This window comes from Microtus oregoni, unplaced genomic scaffold (assembly GCF_018167655.1).
Source record: "Microtus oregoni isolate MIOR12 unplaced genomic scaffold, Mior012 000028F_ref0000031, whole genome shotgun sequence".
Lineage (NCBI taxonomy): Eukaryota > Metazoa > Chordata > Mammalia > Rodentia > Cricetidae > Microtus > Microtus oregoni.
In genome coordinates this window covers 21,115,705-21,140,294 of record NW_024543087.1, presented here as the reverse complement: position 1 = coordinate 21,140,294, position 24,590 = coordinate 21,115,705, and the positions used below count along the sequence as shown (strand labels likewise).

Below are 24,590 nucleotides of genomic sequence, written 5' to 3'. Positions count from 1 at the left end.
GATCTTAAGCAGTGCTAGTTTGTGGTCCTGGTTACTGTTAGTGTCCTCCTAGGTTTGCTGCCATAGCCCTGTGTTCTGTAACTGCTGGAGCAGTGCCAGAGGTTTTGGGAATACGATCCTAGTGGGTTAGGAAGTCACGGTGACAGTGATGACTGTGACAGGGAGTGGTGGTCCATAGGAGTGCATAGGGGTGAAGACAGCATCTGAGAGAATGGAGCAGTTAAACATTTCCTCAGGAGAGCTTGCTTCTCCTTTCACACTGAATAGCTTCTGGGAGAGCCATGCTTGTTCACATTTCATTTAAAAGTCAGTTCACACTGGTTTTAGACCCTTGCTCTTCAGAGCAGTCTAGGGAAAGAAAATTGAAACCAAATCAAGTATTATGTATTGTAGAGCTAATGACTATAAAAATGATTAGATTCCTCTTCTTTTTTTTTTTTTTTTTGATTTTTCGAGACAGGGTTTCTCCGTAGCTTTTGGTTCCTGCCCTGGAACTAGCTCTTGTAGACCAGGCTGGCCTCGAACTCACAGAGATCCGCCTGCCTCTGCCTCCCGAGTGCTGGGATTAAAGGCGTGCGCCACCACCGCCCGGCTTAGATTCCTCTTCTTGAGCTGAGGATTTTGTTGGGGGATTTTTCCATGTAAAGAGTTCCATTTGGGATTGATACATTATTGGAGGAGTGATCCCTTTTGACTGTGATTGATAGGGCTAAGTGATGGGCAGGGTTGCTTTCCACTGTGGTTGATGTTTATTTGTAGGGAGAGAAAAGAGAGGCTTGGAGCATTTGGGGAAGGGAACCCAGGAAAGAAATCATTTACATCTCATCTCAAGGTTAAGCTGGGCAGGCAGAAGAGAGAAAAAGAAGCACTGAAGCCAGGCGGAGAGGGTGGCATGGGGTGTGTAGGCAGATGTATGTGAAATACAGAACTCAGAAGTGGCTGGGATGAGAACAGGGAGCAAAGAAGAGACAAGGACAACTGGGAGGTTTTTGGATGGTGGATTAGGGATTAGAAAGGGAAAGCTGTTGAAGCATTTGGGCAGTACTCCAGACGTGGAGGCAGGAAGATCAGGACTTCCAGGCCAGCCTCTTGACCCCACCCCCACCCTCCACCCCCTTGCCAAACAAAACAATAAAACCTAGCCAACAAAACAAATCACTTCAAAACAAGTTAAGCAGAATTTAGGAAAAGGAGCATGTAGTCAGTACTGGGTTATAGAAAAGATAATGTGTGGCCCCTTGGTCATAGTTAAGACACCTGTCATGGTTTCGTGGGTTGGGGGAACAGGTAAAGAGGTGGGGTGGGTTTATTGCAAAGAATTGGGAGGCTTAAAGGAAGGAGACCTTGGGGCTAAAGAGAAGGTCTTCTTCAGAGTCCGTGGTTTAGATTTGGGTGTCTTTATGGGAAAGGCAGTTGAGGAATAAGAAAACTGTGATGAGCCAATTATTCTTCCCGGCCAGACTTTCTTCCAAAATCTGAGGCTAAATTCTGGTTGGGGAGGGAGGGCTGATGTCCTCCGTGCTGGTAGGACTGGCACAACCTGCCACAGGGCAGCTTTGGCGGGAGAGGGTTAGCATCCTGAAGTGAACCCTTAACCCTAGGCGTTACATTGGGGTTGGTGGTATTGGCACAGCTTAATCCGAGCCCATGTGTTCTTCATTGGGAGAGCGGGGCTGAGACATTGTGCCATTGTGGGTTTGAATTTCTTTCCCCATTGCACATATGGAGGAAAATTCTATCCAATTATGGCTAAACTTGTCCCCTGTGAGTCACATCCTGAGTTAATGAGTGAATTCTGAAGGTGCTGCCTAAAATGCTGCTTGGGTTTTAAGGTTCACTTCAAGAGTAAATGGAAGGTGCCCATCTCTTTCCTCGAGCACTTGGAATTGAGACATTGTCAAGCATCGCTTTAGTTTTTGCTGGCATTATGTCTCTGTCTTACAGATCTCGCCAGTCTGAGAGATAAGCATATCCTGTACTTGAGACCAAACCATTAAGTTACTCTGAAATTATAGTGGAGATACACTTTTTTTGTGTGTTATTCTTGTTGATGTATGCTCTAATCTAGATGTTACCAAACAGCATTCCCTTGTGTAGGACTTCCTAAAACGTTCCTTGCCAAAACATGTGTGTGTAGGGCCGAGTTGTGTAGTAAGTGCTTTCTGAACAGTTTATTTTGCTGCTCCCAGCAATGACAATGCTGAGTAACAGTCGTTCTTACATTTTAAGCTGGAATAAAATGTACACAGCTCCTAACTTGGGAGATGCCTGTAACCTAGAGAGAGCAAACACATCTTACACTCACCAGGTACTTCACACATGTTCTTCAGCAACACCAGAATTATTTATTTATTTATTTATTTATTAAAGCTTTATTATGTATATAGTGTTCTGCCTATTTGTATGTCTGCAAGCCAGAAGAGAGCACCAGATCTCATTACAGATGGTTGAGAGCCACCATGTGGGTGCTGGGAATTGAACTCAGAACCTTTTTCTATGATGTAGGCTGGCCTTGAACATATGATCCTCCTTATTTTCCTCCATGCTGGAGTTGTAGGTATGTGCCAGCATGCCTGGCTGCTGAACATTTATGTAGTCCTTTAAAAATGCTTAGATTTTGTTCTGGGACACAGTTAAATTACTCGGAAACAGTTTGAGTCTTCTGGATGTTGCTTATAAGTTTTGTTGGATGGGACAAAACAGTACAAAGTAAACAGGCTCATTATTCCTTACCAGTGAGTCAAGACACTTCTCTATTTATCCCCACAAACCATGAAGCGTGAGGTCCTCCAGTCTGGCTGGTGGGAATGGGTCCAGAATCCAAGTGCTGGGAACTGTTCACTTTTAAACTTTCTCTGCCCTTGAATGGCTTCCTTATATGTATGCCCCATCAGGACACTGGAACTCAACCTTCCAGACCTTGAATTTCTTACCTTGTTTAGCTCTCCTTTCTAGTAATTGTTTTGTGAACCGTATCTCTAGAATCTTACCTTTCTGGATTTTGACCTTTTTTAAACATATTACTATCTTTTGATTTTTTTGTTTTGTTTTGTTTTGTTTCTGGAGACAAGAACTCAAGCTGTAGCTTAGGCTGGCTTCTCAAACTCACAGCAACCCTCTTGCCTTCGCCTCTTGAGTACCTGGGTTACAGGTGTATGCTACAAGCTTAGTTTACCTTTGTTGCCTCAGTTTCTTCCTCAGCCCTGTCTGTCCGTCTGTCTATCTCCATCCATCCATCCGTCTATTTATCTGTGTGCATGCACATGCCACAACATTCATGTGGACAACTTTGAGGAGCCAATTCTCTCTTTCAGCCATGTGGGTTTTGTCATTAGACTCTGTGATGAACCATCTTACTCCCTCCCTCCTCTGCACTGTAACCTTAGAACTCACCTACTTGGGGTCTTTGTTCAGGGTTCACTGTTGACTGGTAACAGTGATTTAAACTAGTGAGTCAGTTGTGTCCAGTCTTGATTATTTCAGATGAGAGGATCAATGTAGCTCCTGCTGCTCTAATTAAATGCTTATTGTTTGTGTCTCCCTATGGTTAATTCCTTAATAATTGACTAGAGGAAGGAAGTAGTCTGCTAAAAGAAGCAATGTGTAAGGTTCGGGTCTGTTTGTGAGCAGATGAGTATTGGGTTGGGAGTTCACGTTTGAGTGTCAATTCCATCCCTTCTTTTACTCTGTGGGTGGCCATGTGTGGTCGCTAATCTTGGTGGTCAGACCTGGAAAGAGGGAGCCTCAATTAAAGAATTGCTCCCATCAGATTGTCCTGTGTACATATTTGTGGGGCATTTTCTTGATTAATGATTGACGTAGCAGGGCCTAGCCCATTATGGGTAGTGCCATCTCTGAGCAGGTGGTGGCGGCTCATGTCTTTAATCCCAGCACTCAGTAGGCAGAGTCAGGCAGATCTCTGAGGAGTGGTCCACAGAGTAAGTTTCATAGAGACATCCTGTCTTAGAAACAGAAGCTGTCTAGCATGAGCTAGTGAGTGAGCCAGCAAGTGTAGGAGAGTTTCTGTTTCTCTCTGGGTCCTGCTTTACTCCCCTCATTGATTGTATAAACTGAAATCAATCTTCTTCCCCAGGTTGCTTTGATGTATCACAGCAGCAAAGAAGCGTGCTGAAGCAGCGTGTGACCAGTTTTCTGAGTGTGCCTTTGCGTATGTGAGAAGGGTTGCTCCTAATACAGGGGCTGCCATGCATTTGAACATGCTGCGTGAGCTTCAGAACAGTTTGTTTTAGTCACTGGTGGGGGTTTCAGCATCTTTGTATTATAAACAAATATCCAAACATTTCAGGCTGCTTCATTTCTGGTTGGGCCCCACCAATGAGGGTAGGCTGCTGCATCTATTCTGTTACGAGAAAGGGCTTGGAATACGCTGCAGGAGACAGAGAAAGAACCTGTTGATCATCCCAGGAGGAGCAGGTAACTGCAACCCCTGAGCTCCTTTCGGCTACAAGAGGAAATACTGTATGCGGCCTGCTGTCTGAGGCACAACCCACTGGAGTGGCTACTATCTGGCACTACTTTAACAGACCAAGCCTCAGGTTTCTGAACCATTTAGATGGTTGGTTTCTTACCTTCAGTAGCACTCAGCATTCACTTACATGTGTAACATGACCTTATTTTATGTTCCTGGGGTATATTTTTGGTGAAAACAGATAAGAAGCCTGTCGTTGTAGAACTAACTTTTGACAGAGAGCTCTGTGATTTGCCTTTAAAAAATTCCTATAGCTTTGGAGTTGAATTCCTGAGATAGCACTCTGCTGCTTGTTGCTGGCAGGGAGAAGTGATGCCTGTGAGTTCCCTGTGTTTCGTGATATCAGCCTAGATTAGCGGGCAGGTCTGAGTCGCTCCGGCCTCAGTGTGCTCCTGCTAGGAGTAGCTGTGAAAGAAGTTGGGCATTGCTATCATGAAGCACGGGGTACAAGTCTCCATCTCTGACTGTGTCAGTGGTGTATGTGTGGACTGCTCAAATCGCTTTCTTCTTTTAAGTCAGGGAACAAGGTAGGTGTTGGCGAAGGCCACTTGTTCGTTCCTGGCTGCCCAGACCACGAAATAATCACTCAGAAACTCTATTATTTGCAATACTGTTTGGCCAATAGCTTACGTATGTTTCTGGCTAACTCTTATATCTTAAATCAACCCATTTCTGTTAATCTGTGTATTGCCATGTGGCTGTGGCTTACTGGAAAGATTCCTGTGTGTTTGTGTTCTGTGGGCTGCTACACGGCTTCTCCTGACTCCACCTACTCTCTCTTTATATCTCTTTGAGTCTGACTTTACTCTGTTAAGCCATTTACCAAAAGCAGCTTCTTTATTAACCAATGGCAGTAAAACATTCACAGCATACATCACCTCCCATATCATGTAGGTGGACTTTTCCTTCCCACCGCCAGTTTCAAAATAACCGACCTGAAGACTCAATATTAATTATAAATGCTTGGCTGATAGCTCAGGCTTATTACTAACTAGTTCTTATAACATAAATTCGCCCATTTCCTTTAATCTACTCTCTGCCATGTTGGGTTACCTCTTTTTCATCTTGCACCTTCTGTTTTCTCTTTGTGTCTCTCTGGCAACTCCTCTGACCCTTTGCTTTTTCCCCAGTGTCCTTAGTTTGGTTTTCCCACCTAACCATATCCTGTCCAGCTATTGGCCAGTCAGCTTCTTTATTAAACCAATCACAGTGTAATTTACACAGTGTCCAGAGCAATACCAAATTATTGTCTAGATACTGGGATTCTGGCTCCATGGCAGGGAGGTTATGTTTTATGTTTTAATACTGGAACAAGTGAAAGAGATTTGGGAAGTACCTTTTACACTCTCGGCTAGTGTACAAATCACATTGAATCACATTTTTTAGGAAAATTCTCTTGTACATTTTTCTTTGACCTATATTTTTATTGGGAGTGATTTTTTGTATCCTCTGTGTGCAACTATCCACTGTGAACTCAATTCTGCCAAGATATTTAAGGTTGGAAGAGAAGTAAATGAAGCAGATACTGAGTGTGGCGGAGTAGTACATTATAATTCTCAGTTTTCATGGTTTGTGTTTGAGTAGCCACAAGGTTTGAAGACTGTGCACATTTTTAATCATGGAAAAAAACACAAAAAGCTCCTTCCCTGCCATTAGATGTTGGCATTTCTCTGCAGTGAGCGACCATGTGTGTGCTGGAAACTAAACTCAGAACTTTCTGGAAGAGCAGCCAGTATGTTTAACCGCTGAGCAATCTCTCTAGCCCTGGCAATCTGCTGTGTGTGGTTAAATATTAGTTCTCAACAATTTTTTTTTGGCTGTACTTTGGGTGTAACTAGATTTACTAAATTTTGATGAACAAACTTATTTATTTTCTTTTTTTGTTGTTGTTGTTTTTTTGTTTTCTTTGTGTAGTCTTAGCTGTCCTGGAACTAGCTCTGTAGTCCAGACTGGCCTTGAATTTACAGAGAGTGCAAGGATTAAGTTGTGCACCACCACTGTCCAGCAAACTTACTTATTTTCAGTTTATTAGTTTACATAAATTAGAAACATTTGAAATAAGAGCCCTTCATTTTTATTTTGCATTAATAAGTTTATTTAGTGGTTTGAAATTCATTGATTACTTTTCTCTGATTAGACCTTAAAGATTGTCTTGGTTTCATGAACTTTTTTAAAGTTTTGATTGATATGTAGGAATTATGGATGATATCATAGAATACTTATGTTTTGGCTGACATCTGGAAACAACTGGTGATGTCATAAAATTACAAAATTTTTCAGTGAAGGGGGATTAATATCATCTGGATGGCTCAGGAATTGAGTGCCAAAGGCCACTCAGCTACTTAGTCTCAGAGCCGGGAAAAGAAGTACGCACCATAGTGCTGCTCTAGTTCCATCTCCACAGCGTTACTTCTGGTTTCTTATTTTAATTGATTCCTGACATTTTTTTAAAAATAACTTTTCCTTAAAATCCCATCTTTGATGTAGTTGATTTTTATCAACAGTCAGCTATCCATGCATCTGATGTTGAATGCTGCAAGCGCGCTAGGTAGAAGAGGTTGCCTGCCATGAGAGCAGCTCGTCGAGTGCATTCTGTCAAGTGCTGTGACGATGGCACTCTTCATAAAGGGAGATTTCTTCACTGAGGTGCCGCTTGCCCACAGAATGGCAGCATTGGGAAACCTGTAGTTACCTGTCAGGATCACTTGGAAAAGATTTACTTGGTGGATTATTAGATTCTGTACAGTTGAGCAGGTCACCCTGGAATTAAATTTGGGACTTAGCACTGTATAGTGAAAAGCCTAGTTTTCTTGATAGGGTCATGAGAGTTTTGCAGGAATAACTTAAATTCTACAGCATCAAATATGGGTTATTTAAAAATCAAATTATGAACAAATGTTACCCTTTCTTAGGAGAAATCATTATCCCTACTTTGCTGGAATTGGCAGCAAGAAGCTAAGTTTGGCTACTGTAGTTGAGCCGTTGAAACATTTATCCTAAGTCAGAATGGCAATATTCTGTGCATTCTGATGCCAAAATGCTGCCTAGTCAGTTCGTGGCCGGTGGCATTTGCCTTGTCTACCTCCACTGAGCCCCTTTCTACTGTGCCTGTTCTGCTTTCCCTGTTTTGTTCCCTCTTGTCTGTCCCTCCTCCTTCATATGGTAGAGTTGAGTTCTTGAGTCTCCTTTGAGTCTTCATAGTGCTGCTCATTTTCAAAAATCTGCCTGCCTGCCTATCGTGTGTGTGTGTGTGTGTGTGTGTGTGTGTGCGCGCGCGCGCGCGCGCGAGCGTGCAGGAGTTGTTTCTCTCCACTGTGAGGTTTTTGGGGATCGAACTCAGGTCATTGTTGGTGGCAGGTAACTTTACTGGCTGAAGGTCTCCACTGACCGTGTTCTATAAATTTATCTAAGTGGATTCACACACAGTGTGGTGTTTCATCTGGCTAGTTTCATGTAGCACAAAATTGTGGAGGTTCACATATATCTTTTCATTCTGTTTTTATACCACAATTTGCTCTTCATCTGTTTGTGGACTTTTGAGTTGTTTGCACATTTTGGCTGTTATGAATAATGGTGCTGAGAACATGCAAGTACCCAATTGGATACATGTTCAAGTTAGATATATACTTAGAATAGAATTATGAATCATCTGGTAACACTGTTTAACTTTTTGAGGCACTGCTGGAATATTTTCAGTGGCTGACTGTTTTACATTCCTACCAAAACTGCAGTGGTCCTGATTCTCTATATCTTTGCCAACTCTTGAAATTTTCTGCTTTTTTTGGTTGTGGTTATTCTGGGTAGTATGAAGTACCTCGTTTTCATTTTGACTTCTGTTATCCTAGTATTGAATAATGTGGAGCATCTTTTCATGTGGTTATTTTATGTCTTCTCTGGAGAAATGGGTGTTCAAGTCCCTTGTCCACTTTTAGATTGGACTGGTATTCTGCTCTGTTGGTTTAAATGGCTGCCCTTATGCTAGAACCATACTACTTTTATTTCTTAAAACTTTTTGAGGGGCTGAAGAGATGGCTCAGAGGTTAAGAGCATTGCTGTTCTTCCAAAGGTCCTGAGTTCAATTCCCAGCAACCACATGGTGGCTAACAGCCATCTGTAATGGGGTCTGGTGCCCTCTTCTGACCTGCAGGCATACACACAGACAGAATATTGTATACATAATAAATAAATAAATATTAAAAAAAACTTTTTGAAATTATAATCACAATAATAGCCTTTTGTTGAATTGTGAAGCTTTTTTATATATCCAGAATTCTAGACCCTTACCAGGTGTGAATTGCAGGTATCATCTTCCATTCTATGAGTTGTCCTCTTTATAATAGTGCAATTTTTTCCCCTTTCTTTCTCTCTTTTTTTGCATAGAACTTTAAAAACTTTATGAACTGGTGTGTCTGCTTTTGTCATCCATTGCTTGTGCTTTGGTATCCTGTCTTAGGTTACCAGAGCTGGAGAGATGGTTCAGAGGTTAAGAGCACTAGTTGCTCCTCCAGAGGTCCTGAGTTCAATTCCCAGCAACTACATGGTGGCTCATCTGTAATGAGATCTGGTGCCCTCTTCTGGCTTTCGGACATACATGTAGGCAGAACACTGTATATATAATAAATAAGTAAATCTTTTAGAAAACCTGTTACCAAATCCAATGTTATGAAGATATGTCTCAGTTTTTTTCTATGTGCTTTATGTTTTTAAGTCTTATATTTAGGTCATTGATCTATTTTGAATTAATCTTTCTATGTGGTATGAGGTAGGGGTCCAGTTTCATTCTTCTATCTCACTGTTATTTGCTGAAGAAAAATAGTCTTTCTCTGGCAAATGATCTTGGTACCCTTACCAAAACTTGAGTCTTAAGAACTTTATGACTTTATTTCTGGCCTCAATTCTGTTCTTTTGGTTTCAATGGCTGCCCTTATTATAACCATACTATTTCTAAAAAGTTTTTGAGATTATAATTACATTATTTCTGCCTTCCTTTCCTCTCCCTTAGCCTTTCCATATAACCCTCCTTCCTCTCTTTCAAATTCATGGTCTCTGTTTTCATTTTGTGTTTGTGTGTTCCTAAATACATAAATACAGCCTGATCAGTCTGTATAATATTACTTTTATGTATGTTTTCAGGACTGACCATTTGGTATTGAATAACTGGTTGGTAAGCTTATCCCTGGGGAAGACTAGTTCTCTGGCTCTTCTTAGCATTCCTTATCTGCTTATAGTTTGTATAGAGTTGAGGCCTCATCAACTTTCTCTCAATCACTTTAGATGTCTGTTGTCCTCGTTCAACTGATGTTTAAGCAGCCATGTTGGTGAGCCTTTATGGGTGTAGCTTCTAACATTCTCCTAGCCAACTTCCTGTTCCTCTGGTTCTTAACAGTCTTTCCTTCCCTCCTTCCTGTCTTCCACAGTGATCCCTGAGCCTTAGTTGTAGTTGTGTTGTGTGTGTGTCCATACGTTCATATATACATGCATATATATTTATATATGGGACTGGGCTTCACAACTCTGCATTTTGATTGGTGTGGCTTTCTGTAATGGTCTCTTTCTGTTATAAAACAGAAGTTTCCTCAGTGAAGGACTTATCTGTGGGTGTTGGGATAAATATTTGGAATATAGTTAGGGATTATGCTGGTTTAGTAAAGTGGCAGTTGTAGGTTCTCCTCCAAGACCCATGACTTCACTAGCCCTGGTAGTTGGCTCGGTTTCCAGTGCCAGGCATGATTTCCCTCATGTTGAGCAGGTCTTACGTCCAATTAGAGAGCATTGGTTACCACCAAGGTGTGTGTGCCACTACTGCACTGTCTTGATCTGAGTCACTTTGTAGTGAGTTCTGAAACTGAAATGTCAGTCTTCTATATATGTGCCTTTTGACTATTTGGAGCAGCTTTGCAATTCCATATCTATTTGAGGATCTGCTTTCCTATTTCTGCATAAAAGGCAGATGTAATTTTGATAGATGTAGTGATAAGAGCGGCGGGGCTGCATCCCCAGCACCCCGGCCGCCCACATGGCTAGCTTATGCCCCGAAATAACAACACGCAAATTGTATTCATTTAAACACTGCTTGGCCCATTTTTATCTAGCCTCTTCTAGGCTAACTCTTGCACCTGGACTAGCCCATTTCTTATCATCTGTGTAGCAGCCGGTCTTACCGGGAAGATTCTAGCCTACGTCCATCCTGGGTCAGAGCTTCATCGCGTGCATCTTCCCGGGAGCAGGGAGCATGGTGTCTCTTCTGAGGCGTCTGCTCCCAAGAGGAGAGCTGTCGAGTCTGAGCTCACTTCCTCTTCCTCCCAGCATTCTGTTCTGTTTTCTCCACCCACCTGTGTTCTAACCTATGAGGGCCAGCCAAGCAGTTTCTTTATTTTTTTTAACCAGTGACCTTCCTCCATCAGATAGAGATTGCGCTGACTTTAATACTTGGATTATATTGCCGTCTGACTAAGCCTGTTGTCTCCCCAACCATAGACACGGGATGTTTTTCTGTTTAGTTCTTTCAGTGTTTTGTATTTTTAACTTAGTCTTTTATTTCTTTGGTTACATTGCTTCCTAAGTGGTTTATCCTTTGAGATGTGGCTGTAAATGGAATTGGCTTCTTACTTTTCCTTTGGAATCATTCCTTGAGGAACTGCTCTTACTCTGCATTCTGTCTTTCCTTCTGTTGTTTTGCTCCAGGGTGGTGACTGGGAATCCTCCTCTCTTTTGTGGTATGATTGTTATTTTATGTGACCTTATGCCCATTAGTATTGGAGTCAAAAGACCTCTACAAAGTGATCCCCAAAGACTTTATTCTGTAAGACCAAATTTCTTTATTGACTTTTCTTTATCTTCCCAAAATATCAGAACCCATTCTGATTTTCTTTCAGCTATTTCTCTTTGGATCACGATGGTCCTGGTTTCCCTGGATTCTTTTCTAAAGGTACATATTGGAGTAACTAATCTTTAGACTCATCCTCTTCTTGTTCTGACCTAGCTCTGAGCCTTCCTTCCACTACCTTTCCTTGTTTCTGATCTTATAGCATTCCTGTACTTTGGGCTTGCTGTGAAACTGGCTCACGGATGCATTGTGGAATGTGTTATTTTCCTCTCTGCCTCAACACTACTCCTCAGTGTCCATTTGAGTTGGTAGATGCATGCCCCACCATTCTCTATAGTTATATCTGCCAGCCCCTATCCCTGAGCTCAGTCTGCATTTAATTACTGTGGTTACAGTCGAAGCATTGATAATTGGTAGCAGTTGGAAAGGGATAGATTGTATTATCTTCACTTGCCTTTTTTCCCCTTTGAGTATATAATGGGAAAGGAAAGAAAAAGATTAAATCCAGAAATATAAAGTATGTTACTTCCTATAAATTTAATATTTGTCAGAAAAATTAAGATAAAATTGTTTAAAATTCTTTTTATTTTCCTAATTTTATTTCCTGGATGTCGGTGCAAAACATTGTCTTTATTGACCATTTGGAAAATACATGGTCATAAAGAAGAAAAAGAAAAATAATGAACATTCATTACCACGTTTGGTAAATAATCTTTCTAGCCTTTTTTCCTGCATTTTTGTTTTTCTTTATGTGGGTGAACACTTTGAAGGTGAAGAATGCTGGCGACTCATAACCTCCATGTGCTTTCTGTCACTCTGTCTTCTTCTCACCCACTGCCCACCAGCTGTGGCCTGTGCATTTCCTGCCTTAAGAAGTTGATTGTACATTTCTTTATAACTGATAACTTTTTAAATGATGGGAGAATTGCTATTTTATAGCTATGGGGAGGGATGTGGCACCAGTGTGGGGGTCGGAGAACAGCTCTCAGGGGTTTCATCTTCCACTGTGGGATCTGGGCACTGAATTTAGCTGACGAGGCTTGTTCAGCAAGTACTTTTACCCACTTGGCCATCTTGTCAGCACCATGTTTTGTTTTTATTTGTGAACACTGTTTTATGTAACCCAGACTAACTAAAAACTTCTGAAGTAGCTGAGATGCCTTGAACTCCTGCTGCCTCCACACCCCAATTGCTAGAATTACTATTGTGTCACCAGCCTGGCTGCTGATAACTTCATATAACTGTCTTGTGGGTGATTTGAGAGGAGATGGTTTCAATAATGTACCGTCTTGATGTGTGCCTTAATTATGGCTATACTGATTATAGATGTGTGTGTTTTCTGTTCTCTGTATACTAATTTCCTACCCCAGTTGTACTTAACATTGGGTTCTCTATATGTTTAGAAATGCTTTACATTAAATAACTGATTGATTGATTGATTGGTTGATTGATTGGTTGATTGATTGGTTGATGTGTATGATTGCTTGTCTGTATATATGTATATGCTCCATGTGCATGCTTATGGAGACCAGAAGAGAGCATCTTATTCTCTTGAACAGTAGTTACAAATAGTTGTAAGCTGCCATGTGGTGCTAAAAATCAAACATGGGTCCTCCGCAAGAGCAGTCAGTGGTCTTAGCCATTGTGCCTTCTCTCCAGTCCCAGAAACGCTTTACGTTTTGATTTAGAGCAATGAGACTGACATTTACTGAGCTTGGAGGGATAGCTCAGAGGTTATTGGCTACTCTTCAAAGGACCCAGCTTCAATTTTCAGCACCCACATGGCAGTTCACAACTGTCTGTCACTCCAGTTCCAGGGTATCTGGCATCCTCACACAGAGATATATACAGATAAAACACCAATGTACATTAAAAAAAAAGATTGATGCTTATTTTATCATAAGCATTTCCGTAGTATAAAGGATTCTCTATTCCTTGTTAAAAAAGAAACTTTGAAGCTTGCTCAGTGTGAGTTAGAGTTACTTACTGGGTAAGATTATGCAAATGGCTGTTTCCCGAGGCCTCCGAGAATATGCTTTCTTTGCATAGGATCAGAATTTGTTTGGAAATGGACTTCTCCAGAAAACTTGCTTTGTTCCTGCATTCTAGGCTTTTTCCATGCTAGTCTCTGCAGTGAACAGGGCCAGTGTCCGTCAGCGCTGTAGGGGAGATTCTGCCTAAACTGTGCTCTTTCGTTTTTTGTACTCACCAGATTGTGCTTTTTGATATATTAGGATATTTTAAGGGAAGGTGGAGGAAGGAATTTTAGTTATTAATGATTTGTCGTTATTAGTGTTAACTTTAATATACTAAAGATGATGTCTTCATAGTAATTTTTTTAGTTGAAAAAAATTGGGATGGGGGACATGGGCAGCTGTTTTCTTAGCTCTTATAAACCTTAATGGATTTTTTAAAAGAAAGTGAGTTGTTTTGCTTTTCAAGTCAGGGTTTCTCTGTAGCTTTGGAGCCTGTCCTAGAACTTGCTCTGTAGATGAGACTGGCCTTGAACTCATAGAGTCTATCTGTACTTCCCAAGTGCAGGCGCCACCATAACCCGACTCAAAGTGTTATTTTTTTGTTGCTGTGAGGAGACACCATGACTAAGGCAGCTTAGAAAAAAAGCATTTGACTGGGGGCCTTCTTATAGTTTCAAAGGGTGAGTCCACAGTCATGGCAGGGAGCATGGCAGCAAGCAATTGGGCATGGTGTTGGAGCAGTTGCTGCAAGCTCCACATCCACAAGGCCCACAGAGAGCTAACTGGGATGGTAAAAGCTTTTGAAACCTTAAAGCCCACCTCCAGTGACACAGCTCCTCTAGCAAGGTCACACCTCCCAGTCCTTGCAGTTCCAACTGTGAACCAAGCATTGAAATATATGAGCCTATAGGGACCATTTACTTTCAGAACACTACAGAAAGTAATTGGATTTTGGTTTTCATGACTCACTAAACACTATATGCATATTTCTCTAAATGTTTTTTGAAAACCTTTAATTTTTTCCTAGTTATAATTTATAGAAAACATACGTTTTAGATAAGGTCTTAGTATATTGTTTTGGCTACTGGCGAGGAACTCACTATGTAGGATCTACCTGTCTTCCTCCCAAGTGCTAGAGTTAAAGGCATGCACCACCATGCCCATCCTTCAAAGAAAGCTTAAGGAGAAACAAAAGAATAAAGGGTACATGAAAATCACTCATAATCCACTATTTATAATCAACTACTTAGTATATTCTGATATTCACTTTCTTTAAAAAAATGGAGCATACATAACACACATTCATATATCATTCATATATGTATATATTTAATTTCTTGAATATTTATTCAACACTTCTAGGTGTCAGGTAGTTTTGAAAATTTGCTGAATATTTGCTTCTTGCCTGTTTTCCTTTAGGGTTAAATTCTGGACAAAACTCAGTGTTGTAGGGAGAGGGCCCACTTGTTCATCCTGGCTACCTGGTTAGCTTAGCCCTGAAATAATCACACAGAAACTGTATTAATTAAAACACTGCGTAGCCCATTTGCTCTAGCCTCTTATTGGCTAACTCTCACATCGTGATTTAACCCATTTCTATTAATCTGTATATCACCACGTGGCAGTGGCTTACCGGGAAAGATTCAGCATGTCTATCTTTGGTAGCGGATCCATGGCATCTCTCCTACTCCGCCTTTCTTTCTCCCAGCATTCAGTTCTGTCTTCCCCGCCAACCTAAGTTCTGCCTATCAACTAGACAAAGGCAGTTTCTTTATTCATTAGCCAATGAAAGCAACACACAAACAGAAGGACCTCCTACACCAACTCAGTTCATTATATTGTGTTTGTAGAAGCCCTGCTCATGGTGCCAGTCTTAATCAGTTTTTTTTAAAATTTAGTCCCCTCCCTCCCTCCCTCCCTCCCTCCCTCCCTTCCTCCCTCCCTCCCTCCCTCTTCTCTGCCATCAGAGTTACTTTGTGTTGCTGGGACAAAAACCCTGATGGAAGCGAGTTGCAGAAGGGAAAGCTGATTTTGCTTTGCATTGCAGAGGGTCCAGTCTGTCATGACAGGGAAGGCCTGGCAGCAGGAGTGCAGGCAGTGATTTGTTCACAGGCAGCAGACAGGAAGCAGACAAGGCAGGTTGGAAGCCAGTGGCCTGTACCTCCAGAGACCTGCACTTAGGGACCTACTTCTGACAGCAGGGCGTACTCCCAGAAGGCTCCCTCCATAGCTTTCAAAATAGAAGCATAAGCTGGGGACCTAGCATTTAAAGCATGAATTTGTGGCAACAGACCAAACTCCAACCATAACAGGTGTCTATGTATTGCAAGGATGAACAGGAATGGGTTAGATTGAAAGGCCATGATCCCTGGGTACCACCTCAGAGGGTCTTCTGCAGAGAAAGAAATGTTTAAAATCATCGTTTTCTTATAGATGTTACCATGGTTTATTAATCACTGCTGTCCTGCTAGGAATTTACATTGCTTATAAGTTTACAGTCATGGAGTGCTGCCACACCCTGCCCAGCATTCAGTGTTATATTTAAAGAACAGAAGCATTTCTGGTACAATATCAAGAGTGTTATTCACTAAAAATAAAGGGATTATGGTGAAAAGAAGGTTCAAGGCAGACCACTCAAGACTTTTGCTATTCCAGACCAGAGAGCACTAACAAAAGCATAATTGGTACCTTATGAGTTAAGGTGGGTCACCCAGTCAAACCACTTACTGTGGCTCAGGCTGCCTGAGAGCAGAGGAAAGCTATTCAAGTGTGAGAGGATGGAAATTGCAGGCCTCGCGGTTGTCAGCCTGAGCCTGCCCTAGGGATTGTATAGGGGAAGTGCAGCTTGCTCTGTCAGGAACCATGCACAGGTCAGTCTGTGCCCCTTGGGGAGAGAGCCCTTGTGCATGTAGTCACCTTTAATATTCTTGAAATGGAGCGGAAAGAGCCATTTGGTGGGAGCTGAGTTGGTTTGCGGGCCATTGCTACTGAAATAGAGTTCTCTTCCTGTCCCAGCCCCTTTGCTGTTTTGTCAGGAGAAGAGCTCCTTATTTCCCTGGGAAAGTTTTTGATGTTGAAATTTGGAAATTGATTACTTATATATAACCAATTTTTAAAAATTATTTGCTTGTGCTATCCTATTTGTGATTAGTAATTAATTTTGAGATTAAAAAGAGGTAAAAATCTTTGAGTGTTGTCTTTTACTCCTCTCAGAAAATTTAGGTAAACTTATATAAAATGAAATACATTGGCTTTATGTGTTCAGTAGATCAGTAGATTGATCTTTAAGAAATGCAGAGGATGTAGCTCAGTGGTAGAGCACTTGCTAGGCTGTGGAAGGCCCTGAGCCCAACCTCTAGCTCTAGCAGCAGCACCAAAACACCAACCCCCCACCCCTACTTTGGCACTGGAGAGGTGATTCAGTTGTTAAGAGCACTTAAAATTCTTGCAGAGCTCCCATGTCAGAAGACTAACAACTGCCTATAACTCTAGCTCCAGGGGCCCCAACACCCTCTTCTGGATTCTGCAAGTACCTGCATTGACATGTGCACACACTCCTCCCAACCCCCAAAGTTAAAAACAAAATAAATTATGTATATACACCTTGTGACCTAGACTCAAGGCAAGATATTGAACATTGCCATTACCACAGGAAGTTCCTTGTAATCCCCCTGCCTCCTATCCTTCTTTCTAGATGGCCATGGTTGAGTTTTATCACTATGAACTACTGTTGTATGCTCTAGAAGTTTGATCCAACTGGACTCAAATGGTTGATATTCTCATGTGTCACGTTTCTTTGAATCTGAGAAGTCTATCCTTGTTACAAAGTCTGGTTTTTATTGTAGAGCAGTATTCCATTGTTGAATGTTAACAGTTGGAATCAAGTTCAGACATTTGCATTGTTTCCACCTCTGCTTATTAGGAATAAAAGGCATATGAACATCTGTGCACAAGTGTTTTGTGGATACAGTGTTTTCATTTCCTTTGCATAATTACCTCAGTTGGAATTGATGGTCACAGAGTAGGTGTGTGTTTCATTTATAAGCTTTTCAAAGCAGTTGAGTGTTTTTTGTTTTTTGTTATTTTTTTTTTTCATGCTTGCCAGCCAGCGTTGCCAGAATCAATTGTAGTTATTCTCTTGGGTGCTAATGGTTTTCATTTTACTTCTAACCTTTGTTTTTCTGAAGATTAATGATGTGTTTTAGCACCTCTTCACATTTCCATGGCTCCGTGTATATCTTACTGTGGAACGCACCAGTCCCTCTTCTACTCAGATGGTGTGGCTGAGAGCAAGAGGCCTGGGCCTCTTCAAGCTCATTCCTTGTGGTTTCTTTGCACGGCCCTATCTAAAGCATAGACTATCCTGGAAGAAGGCTAACTAGCATTTAAAGGGGCAGCAGACCTCTTCCCACAAGTGGAGTTTTCTCCTAAAAGCACTTGTCTAGCACAAATTCCCCACTAGTTTTTCATAGTGTTTAGTGGATTTTCATGGCATTCTACACCTATAATTTCTATTATGTCTTCTCATTGGCAAGGACCCCTAGTATGAAATTGAGTAGGAGTAGGGACGTCCTATATCTTGTAAGTGATTTTAAGAATTTAAGACTTCACCATTGAGCATTCTAACTGTGTGGCTTTGTAAGTGCTATTTACCAGACCGAGAAAGAATTTGTCCATTCATTATTTGTTAATTATTTTTATCAGTATAGGCTTTCAGTCTGAGATGTCCTCAGTATTTTGTTTTGAAGCAGGGTCTCAGCTTCTGACCCTCTTGCTGCTACTTCCCAAGTGCTGGGATTCCTGCTGGGAGCCACCACACCCGCTTTGTTATCCTTTCCTTTTCCACTAGTGCGGTGACTTCTGACTTTTTGGAAGATGCTTGTCTATGCTATGCTTTGCCTTCCAGATACTGCTGTATTACACTTGCTAATATTTTGTGGAGAATGTTTGAATCTGTATGAAAAATGTTGGTCTGTAGTTTTATTTTAATTAGTTCTTGGCTTTGTGCTGGCCTTGTAAGAAAATAACCTTTGCTCTTATTTTCTGACAGTTATTTAAGATTGGTGTTATCTTCTGTAATGTTTTGAATTTACTGGTGACTAGAGTTTTCTCCTTGGTAGGTTCTTGATCATTTGGGGCTTTTATTTCTTGTCTTTTGGTATGTGATGCTACCAAGGATTTTCTCTTTGATCTGAGGTATTAAATTTATTGTCATACCATTCTTTTTTTTTTTTTTTTTTTTTTTTTGGATTTTTCAAGACAGGGTTTCTCCGTAGCTTTTGGTTCCTGTCCTGGAACTACCTCTTGTAGACCAGGCTGGCCTCGAACTCACAGAGATCCGCCTGCCTCCGCCTCCCGAGTGCTGGGATTAAAGGCGTGCGCCACCACCGCCCGGCTTGTCATACCATTCTTAAAAGTTTTTTTTTTGTATTTTTAATCTCCATAAGATTTGTAGTGATATTTCTTTCTATTTCTAATATTGGTAATAGCATTTTGTATTTTTAAAAAATCTGTCTCCTAAAGACTATAATAACTATCTTCAAAGAGTTATTTTTGGCTTTATCTTTATAATTAATTTTTTTGTTGTTATGTTTGACCAGAGAAGGCAGGCTACATGATATTTATGTTATTGTTAAGAGTTTTAAGAAATTTATACAGTCTTAGTTTATGATTAATCTTTTCATATTTATAACTGTTCAAGTCATGAGTCCACCCTTTAGGTTCTGGAAGGATGTTAGTCTGTGGCTGTGAATTGTCTGTCTTCTGTCTTGGCTATATATATCTTGTTTGTTGGAGTACAGTATCTTTTTTAGCTTTTGTGTATAGAGAATGCCATTGTAAGTTTTATTAACTAATGACTGAGTTGTTTCACCTGAAGTTCTAATTGAGTGCTGTCACTTCTGCTTCATTTGTTTTTTTCCTTTTTCTTGACATATATTTCTGAACTTTGTTTTAGTCCTGTTTTTATAAATCTACCTATACTAGCATATCTCAGGCTTAAGTGAGTTTTTGTAAACATTTTATTATTTTTATGTGCATAGGTGTTTTATCTGCTTGAGAGTCTGTGCGCTGCATGTGTGCAGTGTCCACAGAGGCCAGAGAGGGCACTAGACCTCTGGGAATGAAGTAATGAACTGTTGTGAGCTGCCATGTGGGTGTAATTAGACTCAGGTCCATTGAAGGAGCAATCATGCTCTTGACTGCCAAGCCACCTCTCCAGCCCCTTAAATGAATTTAAACCACGTATTACTGTGGTTATTGGTGTTGTCTTTGAATTCATATTCCTTTTCCATTCAATCCCTATATCTTCCTGCTGTCTTTCTGTCTTTCTCCCGCACCATCAGCCCCCACTTTATGTTCCTTAGCATTTCCTGTCCTGTCAGCAGGGAGAGCCTTCTGCACAGACTTCCGGCTTCTCCCGTTGTATTCCCATGCAGGATGCATAAAACAGTGCTGCCCAAGTCTCATTTTTGACTTAAAGGTATTATCAGATCCGAGTCAAATGAAGAAGCAACACGGACAGGTGAACTGTCTGTGGCGGAGTCGTGCTTTCTCTGTGTGATTGGGAGGTCTGAGGTGTCGGTTTGACCTCTTTCTTACCACCCTTGGGTTTCAGACCTGTCGTGCACGCTCAGGAAATGTGCGATTTCAACTTCAGTTTGTCCTTCCTGAGCACTAGGAACATCTGGACTAACCTTTAACAGCAAATCAATTTATAGGACATTATTCTGCCATGATTCTTTTCAGTTCTTTGATTCTTTGCCTGTCTCTAACACTTGCTAATACCGCCCTCTTTTGTCAACAGTGCCCAGGCCTCAAGTTCACTGTCTTGATAGCACCAGTAATTACTGTTATTTTATTTTCCTTGTAACTTCTTTCTTCTTCTTCCTTCCTCCCTCCCTCTCTCCCTTCCTTCCTTTCTTTTAACCGCTTGTATTTTCCCCCCACAGGAAGTTGATTTTCCACTGAAGGTAGTGGTGTAAAAGTTTTCTTCAGGGGCTGGAGAGATAGGTGACTTAGCTCAGACTCAAGCGGTGGTGGCTCATAAGCTTCCGTAACTCCAGTGCAGGCAGTCTCCCTCCCTCTCGAGTCTTTCTAAGTCTGGGTCAACATTGAAGGAGGAGGAGTTTTTCCTTTTCGTTGCTCCTCCAAGAGGCACCATATTCAGAAGATACAAGTGGCTGCAGGTGGTCCTGGCATGGCTGTCTCAGAAGGACAGCTACTTTTAGGGTGCCCGTTTCTCTGTGATGCTACAGTCTCCTGCGTCGTGAGGCTGCTCATAGGTCAGCTGTCTGCAGTGCACACTTTGCATCAGCGTTCTCTCTCTGCACTGCACTAGTGTTTGTGATACTCTGAAGACATTGGATGTTTAACTATTTTTCCATTTTTTTTCTAGGTCTTGACGCAGAACTTTACTATGTGAGAAATGATCTTATTAGTCACTACGCTCTGTCCTTTAACCTGCTAGTGCCCAGTGAGACAAACTTCCTGCACTTCACTTGGCATGCAAAGTCCAAGGTAAGAGCTGCTGGCGGACAGCTTGACAGGGACTGCCCCTGAGGATGGGCCTTCCTCTCCACAGAAGGGTGAGCGGTGGTGCACCAAGGAGCACTGGGACTTTTCAGGCTATGTCTTACAGATAGAGTCTTGAGCCTGTTCTGCTAAAACGTCAGGTTTAGGTGACCACAAGGTGGATGATCATCACCTACGATTGGGTCCTTGCAGGCCTTTCCAGTGGGATCTGATTCTAACTTGGGAAGAGAACAGTTGGATTTGATGATTACCCTGCTGTTATGGAGAAGCCGTATATGGTTGGAGGATGGGTGTGGGTGTGTGGGGAGAAGCATTGCTGAGCTGGTTCTTCCAGACACTTGTTGACTTGAATACAGTTTTCATATTCTCAGTGAAAGAAAGGTGCAGCATTGGCAGCTTCCTGCGTGTACCGTGCTGAGCCTCAGTAACCTTAGAGGCTGAACGTGGGGACTTAGCAACTTCTTGTCTGGTTTATTCATTGGTGATTTCTTCACATCTCTGACTGCCTAGGCTACTCCAGCCCAAGAAATCTTACATCCTCATTTCACAGATTTGCCAAGTGAAACTGTTTGTATTATTTGCTCCCTGCTCCCTGCTTGTGTTTGCCCTTGAACTATTTGAAAGTTCATTGAAAGCATTGCCTTTCTCACTCCTGAATGCCTTAGTCTGCAGGACACTGGTGTTATTTACACAATCAAGTACAGTTTCCAGAATCAGGAAGTTTAATGCAGTTCATCGTTATCCCCAGCGTCTTTAAGACTAATGTCTCACTAGTTGATATTGCTTTAGTTTGTGTCAATCTCAAGTTTTGTTGCCCTGTCCATGTGTTTCAGCCTCAGAAGTTACTGATAGTGGGGAACCTGTCATGGTAGAAGCTAGCTTGGAGGGATCTTCTCTGAATATATATGCTTGCAGGGTAAACACTGGAGGGGCCTGGTATAACTGATTATTCCATTATCTTGTAGATTTCTTCCCTCCCCTCCCCTCCCCTTCTTTTTCCTTTCCTTTCCTTGACAGTGTCTTACTCTATAGCTCTGGCTGTCCTAGAACTCAACATAGACCAGGCTGGCTCTGTACTCATAGATATCCTCCTGCCTCTGACTCCCAAGTGCTGGGATTAAAGATGTGCACTACCACACTTGGTTGGAACATGTTTTTAAACTATAGCTTTGGGCTTCTTACGATGTTGCAGTTCCTAATTCTAGTTCTTAGGCCATAGAATCTGGTGATTTTTGGCACGGTTGACTAGTTGCAGCTTATTTAAAAAGTTAATCATATGAGTAGGCAGTATATGGATATAATAAAATTCCAAATGTTGTAAGAGTATACAATGGAAAGGAAGGTTTTCCACCATCATAGTAGCATGCTGAGCAAGCCCGTCCAGATCTTTGCTCTCACCTGGCCTTCTAGCCCGATTCTGTCTCCTAAGGAAGGTAGTGTATGTGTGTGTGTGTGATGTGCATAGGTACACTTAAATGCTTCATGCTGTTGTGTAGTGCAGAGTTCTGGGCAACGTGTCCTGGTAAAGGTTCTCTGTTCCTTCGCATTGATTTGTGTCTTCTCCCTTTTGAATAACTGTATCATATTTTCTTCCTGTATAGCTATGCTTTGGTTTGTTGATCATTTCCTGCAAGAGGAAACTGTGACCCCGGTTTGTGAAGGACTTGCTCAAATGAGTCTGGAGGCAGAAGAAGCAGGCACTCTAGGTGACCTGAAATGGCAGTCACCCAGGAGGGCCAGAGTAGCATGGTGCCTCCGCCATCAAATGCTCTTTGCCCTCTTCTTGCCTTTCAGAGACTCTTCATAGCACCCTGGCAAAACCACAGTCCAGTGGACAGTCTCGCCCTGGCCTACTCACTCCTGCGAATCTATAACTTTCCTGGGCTTCCTGGGTGATTGTTTTCTCGATCGTTTGGCTCTGAGATGCCGTCGTAAACTTTCAGAAGGAAGGCTGCCACTCTCAGTTTCTGACACTCTGTCAGAAACTCTCAGCTTGGTCTTTTTAAGATTTGCCAGAAGATGAAATACTTGCTTCCGAGGGTCTCCAGACTCCCTGGTGTATCACTTCAATAGCACAGATATTTTAACATCAGTTTTTCCACATCAAAGCTTTTGCTGGTAGTGTTCTGTAGTGTTTACTTGACTGGCCATGCCAAAGATTTTAGTTCCCTCAGAGGCTGGAGCTGTGTGTGTCCTTTTCTTTAACATCTATGTCACGCATGCCTTAGTGAGTGGTTGAGAGTGTGTTAATTGTATTTTAAGATGGGAGTCGAGCTCTGGTATTGATTCTCTCAAGAGTAGACTACTAGGCGGTCTTAACAGATAATTAGTTTCTTGTATGTTCCAGAAAATTCCCCAGTGTTCAAGAAAAAGCCTGCAACTGTGTCTGTTAAGTGTCAGTAGATATGCTAGATAGCCAAAAGGCAGAGGCATACTAAGACGTGGCAGAAGACTCCCGCCACCCACTCTCCTTGGTGTCGGTCCAGGAGAGGCTGCAGGGAGCCTGTCAGAGCTGCAGCAGCAGCCTCTGGGGCCAGCCTGCTGTGTCCCAGTGGAGGGAAGTAGCTGTGAGAAAGGCAGGTCTGGCAGTGTCAGACAAATTGGAAGGACGTTGGACCATCGGCAAGCACATTCCCTTTAGATCTGTGTTCCAGAGAGAGATGGTCTCACTCATCAGCTGCCATGTCTTCCAAGTAGGGGAAAAATACCAAACATGTTTATTTTTTAGCTTCTTCAAATATTTATATTTTCTCTAGTAATTTTTCTGAAGTATTCTGGCTCGTTTATTTTGCTGATAAACAACTGCTGTTCAGAGTTTTTGTCTGGTAGTCTGTGAGGTAGTTTCTAAATGGGTCTGTTTCTTCAAAGGTGATTGACAAGTGTTCCTTACAGATCCGTGCGTGCCAAGGTAGGGAAAATTGGGTTTCAGTAATTGGCAGTCTTCTCTGACTTTGAAAACTACATTTAAAAATTAGGTACCCTAAGGAGCCCAGTGGGAAGAGAGATGCTTCCCTTGTCCATTCAGCCTGACCAAAGGGCAGGCTTCCTGCTTCTTCCCACTGCTCCTCTAAGCCTCTCCTCAGCCTCTTTATCCCCTCCTGCTCCTTCCTGCTCATTTCCCTGCTTTTACAGCATCATTTCTTTCCCTTCTCCTTCTCCCTGTGGCTACACTGAGATAAACCTGCCTACTACTCTGTCCCCTGCCCTCAGCTCTGCCATTGGGGCCCTTTGATTCCTTGGCTGTACCGTCTTTGCTTTCCTAGGGGTTTTGGTCCCTGGGCTGCTCTTCCTCTGCTTATAGTAACTGAGGCTTTTAATAAAGGAGATAAAAAGGTTTTGTGGGGAGTACTCAAGAGGGACACTGCAGGGGATTGCTAGGGAAGTAAGAAGTTTCTAGAAAAGCTATTAATGTCATGGACAGACAGGCAACAGTATGACAGGGGTCTCAAGGAAACTTCAGGCTCTAGCATCAGAGAATGACAGCATGGCAGGGTCTCTGGAGAGAGGCATCAGAACCCATGTGATAGAGGTAGTGTCTCATTTTTATATCTGAAGATGGACTAAGTTTCATAGCATATGCCTATAGGCGGATTCTCTGATTCCCAGCCAGGAGAGGACTGGGGAGCAGGAAGTGTCACCAAGTAACTAATTTCCCAGGTGAGAGATCCTGACCCCAGAGTGACTTTTAGCTGGGAACTCACAGACAGTGTCTCAGTAGGGTGCCTGTCTGGATCTTTGAGAGGAGATTGCTACAGATAGTGACCTG

General features: G+C 42.1%; 1 protein-coding gene across 2 annotated transcripts in view; it reads left to right on the top strand.

Moving 5' to 3' along the window:
* The window catches only part of Ryk (receptor like tyrosine kinase), a 79,904-nt gene that overhangs the window by 5,962 nt on the left and 49,352 nt on the right, over positions 1-24,590 (top strand). For both annotated transcript variants that reach the window (XM_041677385.1, XM_041677384.1), the window contains exon 2: positions 20,688-20,809. In XM_041677385.1, the coding sequence (XP_041533319.1) occupies positions 20,688-20,809 (122 nt within the window). The remainder of the gene's footprint in view (positions 1-20,687; positions 20,810-24,590) is intronic.